Genomic DNA, 14,504 nt, shown 5'->3' with positions numbered 1-14,504 from the left:
ACAATCTAATAGTATAACCATACACTATGCCCACAGGAAAAGGGGCAGACTTCTATTCCCTCACTGCTTCAATAGTGATTAACAGCCTACAGAAAAGACAAAATTACATAAATACATCATGGAAACTTTTTTGAGACAAAAAGGCAATGGAATGGTTCTCTCCTGCTCCAGACACTCATAGAGGTCTTACTCTTGCTCTGTGAACAATCTGGTTCATAAAGAGGCACAATATTGGTCTGTTCTAATTGAATTTACAAGTACTGGTAGATTTATTAAGTTCCCTCTCAGGGAACATTGGATTCTTTTCCCCCAACATAATAAAAATGCAATGACACATAATCAGGAAATGGCTTGTCAGTGTCCACAAGCTCAGTACTGAATCAGCCAGCGTCACCACATTGCTGGTCAGGGTGTCAATGAGCCCCCGGTAAAAAGTGCTCAAACCAGAAAAATAGTCTATGCATTCACTACACTTACTATAGTTACCACACATTCACCTTTTGAATGAATTATAATATAGTTTTTTGTTTTTTTCTCTCTCCTTAACCATTCTCTCAAAGGCAACCTATGATATTTTCTTTGTTAAGTTCGATGACTACCTTAATCTTCAATCCCTTCAGGGTTTGGGCATCTTATGACATTTACCATTTTCCATTTTGTCTGAATATTCTCTCTTCCTTTGACTCTGATGCTGCTCTCCTGCTTCTCCTGAGTGTTTAATTATTCCCCTTGAGTCCCCTGCTCCATTTCATCCTTTCTCTCTCTTCTAAGTGATAGATGTCCACCAAGTTTTGTTTTTTTTTTATCTTAGCCCTCTTTGCTCTCCATTTTTAACTTTGAGGAGCTTAGTAAAAGATGTAAATTCTCACACTCTGCACTGATACCAACATCCCACTTTCTCCTCCTTTCTGCTCATGGAAGACTTGATTGTTTTTCCCTCAAGTCCCAGTGTATAAGCTATCTCCTCTGAATTGAAAAGGTTTTCTTTTCTTATTTTCCCGGAATATTTATCCAATTTTCTCTTTTCCTTCTCTCTCTCTCTCCTCTCTCTCTCTCTCTCTCTCTCTCTCTCTCTCTCTCTCTCTCTCTCTCTCTCTCTCTCTCTCTCTCTCTCTCTCTCTCTCTCTCTCTCACATCATGTTACATTTGGCAATGAATTGCATGTAAAATATATTCTATTTCCTTAAGATAAACTATAAATTCTTTGAAAGTCTATGCTATTTTTCAACTTTATATCTTAGCACTTAGTGAATTTTGGTTCTTAATATGTGCTCAATGATTTTATCTATCTTAGAGTAGCCTAAGAATAAATGCTACCATTAACACTATTATATGCATTAACATCTTTAATTTGAGCAACTCTTTACATCCCCCACATTAGGCTGGAAATCTTTCTTTGCAGCCCATCTTCCCCACCGATCTTCAGTTAAAAATGTCTATTCCAAATAAGTGAAAGCCTATTCATCATATTTCAAACATGTTTTATATTTTCCAACCTTTCTGACTTTTCTTATGTCTTTCCACATCCCCTGCAATATCATCTCTGTTTCTTCATTCTATACAAATTTGTACTATTCAAGGTCTATTATTGAGTCCTGGATAATAAGCCATAGGCACCCCCCCTCCTTTCTTGCCTTGGGAGAATTAAGTTTTGTTTTGTTTTTTAAATGAGAGCCCAAGGAAAAACCTGAAGCTCCCATCCCAATTTGTGTACTATTGTGTCATAAACTCCAGGCGCATTATCTTGATCCTTGCTAGGATAATCCCCATCCTTTTGAGTATTGCCCCTCACCTCACTGTCTCCTGTCCATGACATTCTTATCTTGACCCCTATGTTATTAAGTTATGGTCCCTTCCTGGAATTAGGGCTTGTCCGTCCTCCCAGTGTCTTTGTCCCCCCTTTGCTTTTGTTTCCCCTATAAGATTGTATACTCGCATTATGTATTCTGTTTACAAATCTTAGTTAACCAAAACCCAAATAAGCTCTCTGCCTCAGTTTATCTGCACCAAATGCTTTGGACAAGAGTCCCATTTAGTCAGCTAGCTTAAACTATCCACATTAAAGATTTTAAAAATTGCCTCAGTTTCTCCAGTATTATACTAACTCTACCGTAGTCTTCCTCAAGCCTTCATAGTCTGCTACAGCACTGAATGTGGTCATCCTCATTTAAATTCATAGCACTTACTGTCTCTTCTTGTAGTTTTCTGCCCTGCTTCTGGACAACATTTATATTGAATAAACAAAGAAATGCTACCTTGAAGTCTGGCAGAACTTAATTTAAATTCTAGTTCTGTTATTGTATTGTGTGTAAATATGGATAATTAATTTACTTTGCCTCAATGATCCTCAGTTTATTCATCTCTAAAATGGGAATAATCGTGCTTATCTTACCTACCTCATGTGGGGTGTGAGGAAAAGGCAGTATAAATATTAAACCGACATTGGGCTGTAAGGGAAATGTTAATTTCTATACTGGAGCAGTAGTATCAAACTCAAATAGAAACAGATCTTTATGGCCTGTGATTGACTTAGAAAACCATAAATTAAAAAGATCTGTTTTGTGTTGTATTTTAATTATTTTGCCAGATATTTCCCAATTACATTTTCATCTAATTCAGTCCACATTTAGGTATTTTGTTGCCCACTTGGCTTGAGGGCCTTGAGTTTGATAGCTACATATCAGAGTATGAAATAATACAACTTTGGATACTCGAAGTACCTTAAAAATAGGAGATTTAGCCCAAAGTTGTGTGCTTTCTCTCTCATTAAGGGAGCTTTAAGAAATGACCAATAGAATAGACCAATAGATGATCGTTAGAATTTAGCATCCTAAAAGAAAGGAATTTTGTGGAAGAAATATATCAAAATTGCTTCCATCTCTAGGGGATAAAATCTGTAGGACTTGAAAAAAGTGTAGTTTAGATTCTGTCTTTGAATCTCCAGGGCCTTTCACATAGTAGAGTCGCAGCAAAGGTTTAATTAAGTTGACCTATTTCAAAAGAGCTGTTGCGAGTCTCAAAAGAAATGATGTGTACAAGTTCATAAAGGTAATATTTATATAGAGTCTTAAAATTCTCAATTGTCTCTATGTCCCAAAAGCATTGAAGAAAGGAAAATGACCTTATAATGTTTATGACAAATGCTTGTAACAATTCTTTTCATGATAGCCCCATAATGGAGTGTCTCCTATTGGGGAATGCTTAAACAAATTATAGTATGCAAATGTAATGAAATATTATCATGTCATAAAAAATAAGAAAATCAGCAATTTCAGAAGGTACCCGGAAGACTTCTATAATGTGATGCAAAGTAAGCAGAAATAGGAGGAAAAAAAATCTGTAATAAAACAAAAACTTCATAGAAAAATATAGCTTTGAAAGCTTTTAGAATTCCGGCCAATGTAATAATAAACCACTGATCCAAAGAAACCCTTCAGAGAAAGACATGCACAGTGCATTGAATAGAGCACTGTACTGGAGTCAGGAGGACCTAAATTCAAATCTGGCCCCTGCGATTAAACACTAGCTGTGTGACCCCAGGTAAGTCACTTAACCCTGATTATCTCGCAGGAGTGAGAAAGATAGACACAGAGACAGAGACACAGAGAGAAAGAGACAGAGACAGAGAGAGGGAAAGGGAGGAGAAACATACAGTTTGAGCATAGTCAATATGAATATTCACTTTCCTGGACAGCATGTGTTTGTTAGCATTTTTTTTTCTTTTGTTCAGGGGAAAGGGGTAGTGAGAATAAAACACAGAAAATAAAAAATAATAAAAACTCTAGCAGATTTCTTTAAAAGTCTTTGAACATTCCAGCCAGTTTGATGCAATTTGTATGTATTTAGCACATATACAAAGGACATCTATACAAAGCACATTATCAAATATGTAAATGAGCCTCATTGCAAATTAATTAATTTCTGCCTATAAAGGCAAGTACCACTGAACCAATTTATGAATTTGTTTTTTACTTGATAAGAAAGTATATTTCTTTCTCAGCATTAGTCACAGCAAAAAGAAAACGTCACAATATTTGTTAAATACACAACTTTCTACTGGACATTCACACACATTCTGCTTCCACCATCACCACCGCTTCCCATTTTTTATTCTGTCATTGGATTTTTAGTCATCTCTCATTTTGTATGAATTACCTAGAAACAGTCACTACACTGCTCCATTCTTCAACCTTTTCTTTCCCATGTCACCTCTTTAAAAGTTCATTTATCCTATATCCTACCATTGCTGCTAATATCTAGGTGATCTGATAAACAAACTCTTCATCTCCAACCATGTGAACAATAATGTGATAGATCATTATTATTATAAATTATCTATATATAATATATTTAAATTATGAATTATTTATTCAACAGATATTTAAGTAATACTTTGTATTTTGACTCTCGAAACATAAGCCATAGTCTCTGTCCTTGGGGTAAAGGTGACATAAATATAAAACAAACTATAATAGGATTAATGCAATTAGTACCAAAGGCTTGTATAAAGCAATAAGATATCAAATAAAGAGAAATCACTTCCATCTGAGGGGATCAAGAATGGCCTCTGTCTTTGCTCATATGAGTTACTGACAATGCCTTCCCCAGTGGTACCAAACATTAATTTTTAAGATAGTCTTCTAAGTTACTCAGAAAAATAAATTGGAGTTTAATGCATCAGGGAATGTTTTATCAGATGATGTATTTGCAAGCTTGCAAGTGATCTTCCAAAACTTCAGTATGGGTGCACCATCCTGCTTTCTTCCCAGCCCAGGCAGAGCCAATATTTTTGCAGCCAGCTGGTATAATCTGCAGAGAAACTGTTCCTCTTTTACGTAAATTAAAAAAAAAAATTGTTAGGAGGCCAGCTGAGGTGGGGACAGCTGAGACAGTGCTGCTGAAATGCTGCTCGTGTCTTAGACCTCCCCTCCTGCATGCAAATGGCTTCTTTGTCCTTGTTCTTTCTCAAGTGTGAAATGAGTCCTGCATCACTGACTCCAGAGTGTTTTTAGCAGTCAGTTTCTGCTGGGAGGAGGAGAGGGCTGGGCTATGAAAAAAGACAATTCTTCCTACTGATGTTGTTGCTTTTTTGTACCATGAGAATGATGGAGAGGAGTGCGAGGGATATGGCACATTCTATTGGCACAGGGTCAAGTATTCCTCTTACCAAGAAAAAAAACTATAATCTATTCTTCTACACAGGTAGTGCCTTATTTCATGCATAGTGAACTAGAATTCTTGCAGTTATTTTCCATGTCATTTCTTACTAGTACTGGTATACAGGTTAGAAATATTTCTGCTTTAACTTTAAAATGCCTGAAAGTATCTCAGAAACTCTGGGGACTTTAGGAAAGTTAGGAATAAAATTAAAGAAGAAATTGAGATGATAAATTTTAATAGTAATCATAATCATAATCATACCTTTATTAATCCTGGGAATATATGATCATAGAATCACAGATTTGGAACCAGAAGAACCCTTCAAGGTCAACATGTCATTTATATGATGTGTTCTGCAAACCTCGAAATGCATCCTGTGCAAACATCTATACTCTAAATTGTATTTAAGTCGTATTTTGGGATTTTTAAAAAGGGTCATTTCTCATTGTTCTATTTTGCTTCCATTTGGATGGTAATCTAGTTTAATATCATTGTACGCTTTTAATTAGAAAAAAATCTTTTTTGAGAATGTTGAAAAGAGGTTATTACTGCTAATTTAATTTGCTATTGTTAAATATTTGAATGCTCCCTGATGTTCTGTTAGGCACATGGCAATATTCTTTTTGATTTTGTTTTATTTTTTGTATTCCTTTTCTATTTTTCTTTTTTTTACTATTCTGTTTTTCAAATAAAATAAAATAAAAATAAATAAATAAAAAGGAAAAAAAGGTCATTTCTTGGATTAAAACATTATGTCAAGGAAGCCTCCACCAAAGTAGAGCTCTGTCACCTGGAAGATCACCTGAGATATGCTACACCAAGTAGCAGATCTATTTTATGTTCTATAAATTGAACATCTGAGCAGGAAGTATGATTTGGGATCTCTGGGTAAACCAAATTCTTGAACCCTTAAGCCTAGTGGAGGCTAATGTGTGGAAGTAAGAGCAAGCCCCCCAAATCAAACACATAAAAAAGAAAAACACTACATTTAGGGAAGCCTCCAATTGTATGACTTAGTGAAACCTAAAGCAACAAGGGTTTGCTTATTTTGTTTTCCATGATAGAGGTCTTAGAGATTAGAAAAAAGATCGTATTAGTCACTCCTTTAAAACTGCTCCCTTAATATGATTACATGTTTTATTCTGTAGTTCAATCCTTTTATCAAATTGCACCCAAGTTTAGCCAATCTCTTTAATTCCTAATGCTTCAGGAAAAAGGCAAATCTAAATGGATAAGGCTTAAAACTGATATTATGAGATTTCAATCCTGGTCTCACTCTTGATATGAAGAACCTTTTTTCATTTAACCAAATATGGGGTACAAGGGGATACTGAAAGTCATAGAAGTTCAACATTGCTGAGAACTTTTGTAGGATTTCGTCACTTTAATTGATTAAATTTAATTATAGAGAAGAGTTTGGAACTCATTCTAATAAGCAAGTTATACTATTAGTTGGTTGGTGTACACATTCAGTAGTCCCAGAAATACAGAGTAATGATGATACCAAGATATTATTATATTAGGGGAGGCAGAGAATTGATGGAAGGAAAAAGGAGCAGTCCAAGGTAGCAGGTGCCAGTTCAGGATCCCAAGACAGGGTGAGATGTTTAAATGTTAAATAATTACTTGAAACATTTTCAAGCCCCTGTGATTTTATTAATGTGAATCTACTCTCCTTTGGGTAGAACCATAAGTCCAGAGCTGAAAGGGGTCCCAGAAGCTAAATAGTCTATCTTTGTTACTTTAAAAAATGAGGAAGCTAAGGTCCACATAAGTTAATGCAGTCACACATCAGAGGCAATCTATCTCGAATTAGACTCGGACCTTAGGAGGCAATTGTCACCAAAAACATTAATTAATCACCTGGTTTCCAACCCTACAGTGATGAACCTCTATTCTTAAATAGAACATCCCTTGCATGTCAGAAAAACTTTTCTGGAGAAATTTTAAATAAAGAAAACAGCTTTAGAGCCCCAGGGATAACTAAGCAACAAGTCAGATATAAAGAGAAAAGCCAGAGAGTTTCAAGGTAAAGGAAATGAAATCTGAAACTCTGACAAAGTTGATCTGGTTTCCTGAGGTAAATAGTAGATAACCCTCTATGGGAAATCTGTCTGGGCCAACACAACACCAGATCTTTCCAGTCATTACTCCTGATAACCAGTGAAGAGCTCAGTGACCTCAACCACTTGGATTCAGCACATTAGCTTGGAAGTAAATGCAGGTCTTAAAATGCAAATGAAGCAATTTAAATATAGAGGTAAATATCTATCCACTCCTCCAATATTATTAAAAAGAAAACTAAAATAATAGTTGATTTTTATAAATAACTTGGAAATCAATAGAATCAAAGCATACTTGCAAGTGTAAATCTCAAATGACCTCTCTGTTGGATATCAAATTAAGAAAATGCAACACAATTATAAAAAGTAACAGGATAAAAATAATTTTCTAGTAGGAAATAAATTATAACACTCTGTCCCATCACTACATGACAGTGTATATTCTTTGGCCCTAATTCATCCCATATTTGGATCAGGGAATTGAAAATTGCCCATATTTAAATTGTACTATATTTGTTCATGTTATATATAACCATTTTTTTAATTACAAGGAGGTCACTGACCAAAAAAAAATTCTCACGCACAAAAATATTTATAGCAGCACAAATTTGTGGTAGTAAAAATCTACAGACAAAATAGATGTCCATTGTTTGAAGAGTGGTTAAACTAACTGCCTTACATGAATGCAATGGACAGTTACTGTGCTACAAGAAATTATTAATCCAGTGAAAACAGAGAAGCATGAAAAGACATCCGTGAACTGATGCAAAATACTGTGACCTATACATAATCACAGTGTATAAGGAATAACCACGACAACATAATCAAAACTTAACATTCCAGAATGATAAAGAACAAGTTTAGTCCCAAAGGGATATAAGAAGATATCTTGCCCTAGTTCTTTGCAAATGTTTGAGTACATTCATGGACATAGAATATTGTATATAATATCAGAGGGGTTTTAAATGTATCTTTTGGTTTTGCTTGTTTTTTCTTCTCTTCTATCTTTTTAAAAATATTTGTTAAATGATAGAAGTGGTTAATGTAGTGGTCCATAATTTTTTTAATATTATAATAACTGGATTTTAATAGAATTGCTTGTTCGTAATTCTATGCATTTAAAAACATTAATACATGGAGTCCATATGTTTCATCCAGATTCCCAAAGAGATAAATGTCACAGGAAAGTTTAAGAAGCCCTATCCCAAGAGATGAAAAGAAGGAAGAAATCCATAAGGAAATCTAGGTGCTTCCAAAAATCAATAAAAATCTGTTTTTTAAAAAATATTAGATAATATCAAAGGGGATTTTATTTTGCTTAAGAGAATAATTTGCGGGCTTATCTCTTGCATACCTTTCTTCTGAACTTATCCTTTTTTTTACTATGAACTTTTTAGATAGCCATGAGTGTGCTAATTGTAGAAAACCTGATGTGGAAGTATCCTAGACCAGAAAAATTAAAATTAGATAGATGTCAACTTTAATTTCTTACCTAGGTGAAATAAAAGGTCTATGGGTAGTTTTCTCATATTTATGAAAATCTCTAACCAAGCCAATTGTGATGATGAATGAGTTTTAAGGTTTAAAAATCCTTGACGAATATGATTTCATTTTTTCATCTCAATAACCCTGAGAAGTTATTTACTCACATTTTACAATTGAGAAAAATGAGATAAACAGCTCAAGAGACTCACATAACTAGTTAGTGTCTAATGACGGATGTGAATTCAAATCCTCATGATTCTTAGTCCAACGATCTTTCCACTGCATCATGATTTCTCCATATATGAACATTCAACCTATAAACTAGTGAAGCTTTTAAACCTTAGGTACTGCAAGCATCTTTTATTCCTTACTTACATTGGATGATATGAAATATACAAAGTTAGAAGGGCCATTTTCAAAACCAGGTAACCTTGGAGAATCCTGGGAAAAGCCTTTGCCCTTCTTTTATTGAAGGATAAATAGAATGGAAGAAGAAAAGAAAACATTGTTTTCTTCTTCCTAGGGGAAAAATGCCAGCAAATTGCAATACTAGTAATATCATCCTAAGTAATTCCAATTCTCAAATAAATGTTACTTGCAAAATTCTCCTAAACTTAAAATATTCAGAAGGCCTCTTTTTCTATTGATGTTTTTAAAAAAGAAAAAAAAATCCCCTCAATTGCTATGACTCAATTTTAAGCTATTTGGTGTTTATAGAATTCTTGTATCCATTCCAAATATACCATTTCAAATGATACCCCAGAAATTTTGCTAGATTAAGCCATGAGACCACAACAACGTTTGTGACGACCTGCTGTTACATTGCTTTTTTAAGTTTTGAGGGAAAAAACAGGTGCTAATTTACTAATTAGAGATAAACCAGAAGCTGCCACTAAAAATAAATAATCAGAGCCTGAAGTCATTCTTGCAAAATCATTGCATTTGTTCAGGCTTCAGAGCTTAGCATTACTCATTCGAATGACAAATGCTAGCAATGGAGTCAGATTGTCATGAATTTAAAATGTCAGGGCATCAGAGAATAGCTAATCAATTTGACTGGAAATAAGCACTTCCCATCAGGAGGAGGTGCAACCCACCCTAGCTCTTCCTAAACTGGAAAATGAATAGTCAAGAAAGTCAAAGGACTAGAAGGAATCTGGGTTCATGGCCAGAGCCATTCTTCACAGCATCCAAGGTCTTCCACATCTGTCTTCACTTTACCTTTGCAGAATCATCTCATGCTACACTCTTTCATATACTTTGTAATCCAAGCAAACTGAATGACATACTCAATGCTTTGATCCCTCTTTCTCACACCTTTGCTTAAACCATGTCCCATCACTGGCCTAGACCTTCTCTCCCAAGCTCTCCTCAGCTAGTTATCCAACTGTCAAAGTCTCTACTTCAACTCAAGTCAACTTCAATCAAGGACCAACTCAGATATCATCATCATCTTCTTCCAGGAATCTTCCTTGACCCTTCTTCTTCATGAGAAAAATATTCCTTCTTCCTCAAATTCTAAAATTTCTAACAGTTTATTATCAAAACTCTCCTTTGCCTCTTCACTCTTCTCCCTTCCTTTAGATTTGTGTATAAATCTTATTTCTGTAGACTAAAAACTTCATTAAAATGTCTATCTTGTCTCTTTATATTACCAGTATCTGATCCCTGACATATACAGTATTTAATAAAATTTTTTTTTAAAGTTTACTTAAATTATAAGCATGTCTGCAAAATCAAACATACCAGGGGCCATAGGTAAAAGAAGCCTATATACAACATCTGAGTTATGTAGTAATCTGGATCCATTGCTTCTCTCATCAGACTTAATATTAAAGATCCTGATTAATCCATCATGGCACAAAGTTAAAAGTCCTTTGATAGTTTCTTGTATTCCTTAAAAGTGTTGAGTGAGAATGCTTAAAATAGAGAATTCCAATGAAGAATCCCTGTTTGGAGACCCAAGTATTTGAAAGATAAAATACAAGTGGTAGAAAAATGGAAAGAAAGCAAACTAATTTACAAAATAATTAAAAAATGATACTAATATTTAGGATTTATTTTTTTCTAAGTTCCACATCTCATGTTTCTATAGTCATTATTCTAGAGAAAGAGGAAGAGATAGTTGTAAATGGGCTAGGTAAATATTTCATGTCTCTTCATAAAGATTAAAGATGCAAAAATTTTCAAGCTGTCACTACCCACCTTGCTCCCTGAAAGAACCTTTTCAATAGCAGTTATATAATAAATTAATAATAATAAGTTGCTAATCATATTGTTTTAATAATATACAATATTTTAACACTAATCATAGTATTTTAATCTTTGAAAAATATATTCTAAACATTATTTCATTTGATTCTCACAACAACCCTGGGAAATAAATATTATGATTCTTCCTGTTTTATAGATGAGAGGCTGAAAGGGATTAATTAGCTTACCCCAAAAAACACAGCACATAATCTGTGAGGTTTAAAGGGGGGAAATGAAAGTAGAAAGATAAGTTTAGGGCTGTAAATAAAGAAGTAAAAATTAAGTGGTTCTCCCCCTCCTGATCCCTGTATCAATCAAGAAACTACATCTAACCCTTGAATTCATCTTTTGTTTATCCTCACAAGGTCTAAGAATGCTTCATCTAATTTTTGAAATGTTTTCATAAGGATACATCAAACTAAGAAAAAGAAAATATCTTATAAATCACTCTTCCTCAGATACAAAACTGATTAATGGTCTTAAAGTTCCTTACAAGTCTCTGCTAACAATTGTAGTTATTATTCTAAAACAAAAACAAAAACATAAGGGAATAAGATTATAAGAAAGTATATCTTGCTTTATTTTGTTCTTAAAGTATAAGTGAACACTATGTGAAGGCAGACAATATATAAGGAAATAATTTATCAAAGATTAAAATGCCAACTTTTTAAGACTTCATAAATTCCTATTTGTAAATTAGTATCATTTACAGAATGAGGTTGTGCTAAAGGGAAACAATTTTTCTTTATAGGTTTTATATACCTAAAATAGGAAAAGTAATTAATTTTAGCCAATAGATAATGAACAAAAAGTTTCAAAAAAATACAAGACAAAAATTATATATGGGAAAAGAGTATAACACTTCCCTGAAGTATAATACAATGTAACTCCAGTGGGAGGAGGGAAAAAATCCATATTGAATTTCCTAAATTTATATATAATGCAGGTAAAAACTAGAAATCATTATCATTCAGGAATGTTGTAGAATTAACTTGTATTGAATATGAGGCTGAACTACCTGACATGGAAGGGCACACGATACATAAGGTATGTGAATTAAATTCTACTTAAATTTGAGGAAAATAGTTTCTTGTCTCCTACAAATAGGACCCATTATTTTTCCATCTCTAATTTTTCTAAACCTAATAAAACTAGGGATCTTAGATTTAGAGATAGAAGGCACATCAGTAATCATTTAGTTTAGCATCTGTTTTTTCTAGAAAAGGAAACTGAGGACCAAATAGATTAAATGCTTTGCCACATCACAAAGGTGATAATTGCAGAACCAAATTTTGAATTCAAATCCTTTAACTTTAGCTACAATAGTCTTTCTACTGCACTACATGATTTCCCAAGTCTTCATGAATAATCATGCCTAAAATTATTCTATTTTTCAATATTCACTCAGAGAAGAAAATACTTTATGATGTTTATAAGAAAAAAAGTATTACTTTGAAAAAAATTCAAATACATTTTGCTGAAACTCCCCACTCTTAATACCACCCACTCACAGCAACACAATTGGGGGCCCTGGTGAGACATATAAATTTTTCCAAAAATCATTTTCTAAAATGTTAGGAACCAGAGAAAATGGAATTATAATGAATATCAGATTACCACCTTAGTGAGAATGATCAAGACTTCCTTTTCTGAAGTAATAACTCGTATTTTCGCCAGCAAGCCTTTTATCGAAATAATCCTAACCAAACTAGGCTCTTTTCCATTTATAAAATGTCCCTTGACATTAAATCATTTTGAACAGAGAATAATCAAAAGATCTGAAAGCTTTTGCATAATACATTCTTATGCTAATATTTAAAATCTCTCATATGTTAGAGAACCTTTTATTTACTGTGAAACTAGTTCTGTGACTGTGCCTTTTTCAAGTCTTACTCTTGAATTCTTAGAAGTATATTGATGGATTTGGGGGGCCCAAACTGAAATCCTCTTAAGATGGAAATAGATGTCACTTTCAAACAAAATGTCTTCATAAAATCGTATATAATTTCTTTGGGTCCGATGATATTTCTATGCCTGGAGAGGGGGGTGATCACCAAGCTGCCAGAGCAGCACTAGGGGACCAGAGAGTTGGAACAGAGCCCTTTTCTCACCTAGGGTTCTGACTCTAGCTGAAAATGAATACTTCTGTCATGTCTTGTTCCTAGGCTGGGGGAAACCGTTATCCAGTTTAGTCAGCAACCCCTGGGGGATCCCAGCACTCAAGAGATTTCACAGGAAATTTGTCTTTGAGAAATAGGTTTAATTTACCAAGTGCAATGACCCTGTCCTCAACTTGGCTGGCTGGGGAGACAGTATCTTAGCTGCTCAAGTGTGCCCTGTGAATCATGAAGTATGTAAGAGAAGTCATGAATAAGAGAGTTTCAATTTAGAGCGGAAACTGGAGGGAGCGAGTCCAGATGGCAAGCTCAGAGCCAGCTCGTGGGAAAGGAAAGCTCTATTACTTACCTGTAGCACTTTGGTGAGGTTGTTAAAAAGGGCTTGGCCAGCACTAACTTTGTATTTGATGCCTCTGACTGTACCATTTTTGCTTAAAATGTTGACCCGTCTGGTACCAAACCCCTTTTCGGCGGTCGCCCTTGCCAACACAAGCAACTTGTCTTGGTCGTTTTCATTTTCCTCCAATCCTACATGGCCATTGTGCTGCCCTTCCTCGCTTGGTCCAGTGCAGTGATCACAGCTTCTGGCCCACTGGGAATCCAGGGAGTCCGAAGGCGCTCCATCCTCGTACACCTCCTTCAGGACTCGCCCGCTGTAGGACGAAGCGATCCTAAATCGGACTTTCCTCTGCTGCCTGTCCCCTCCAGACTTCATCTCACTCCTGAACATGGTCCCATCTGCCCGAGGTTACATCCCTCTGGTTTCAGTTGGTGTTCCACCTGCCAGCGTGTCACGCTTACGACAAGATCCGGGCTTGTTTCGAGGGATGGCAGATCACGTATGGAGTCATCCTGTCAAGGAATGGACAGCGCCTCTCGCCAATGAATAATGAATGCAAGTGTGTGTGCTATGGTTACCTTTAAGCTAAAGCCTGCAAAGTGATCCCAGCCATGAAATATTGAAGGGGAAGGCTTGGGCCCTCATAGTGCACACCTGAGTAAGAGGATGGGCAGGGAAACAGAAAATGTAAGAAAGGAAAGTAAATGGAGAAGGTTTGGAGCAAATAGTGGTCCTGGGAGAAGGAGCATCTCTTTCAATGTCCCAGAGGAGCCAGAGAGAAGATACTGATTCAGAATGTAGGAGATGTGGCAAGAATCATGTTCTCCACACTACAAAGTGGTTTTTTCTTTTCCATCCTTCCCTTCCCAGAAAAAAAAACAATATATAAAATAATCATATTGTAAAGTAAAATCATGTAAATTCATTCTCTTAAACTACCATTAATGCAAATGTGTTGTTTTCTTATGAGTGTGTCTTCTTGTTAGTGTAAGCAGAATTCCCAGTAGATAGCATCATGTTCAATCCCAGCTAACTAGACGAATATTCCTTTGGGGGGAAAAATTATTTGCATTCATTAGATTATGC

At 35.0% G+C, this 14,504-nt stretch overlaps 1 protein-coding gene across 1 annotated transcript in view; it reads right to left on the bottom strand.

The window, feature by feature from the left end:
* The window catches only part of GRXCR1 (glutaredoxin and cysteine rich domain containing 1), a 100,413-nt gene extending 86,605 nt beyond the window's left edge, over positions 1-13,808 (bottom strand). Inside the window, exon 1 of the mRNA XM_074275739.1 lies at positions 13,428-13,808. Within this exon, the coding sequence (XP_074131840.1) occupies positions 13,428-13,808 (381 nt within the window). The remainder of the gene's footprint in view (positions 1-13,427) is intronic.
* Between the last annotated feature and the right edge of the window lie 696 nt (positions 13,809-14,504).

This window comes from Sminthopsis crassicaudata, chromosome 6 (assembly GCF_048593235.1).
Source record: "Sminthopsis crassicaudata isolate SCR6 chromosome 6, ASM4859323v1, whole genome shotgun sequence".
Lineage (NCBI taxonomy): Eukaryota > Metazoa > Chordata > Mammalia > Dasyuromorphia > Dasyuridae > Sminthopsis > Sminthopsis crassicaudata.
Note: the sequence above shows the minus strand (reverse complement) of the source record. Positions and strands in the feature narration are given on the sequence as shown.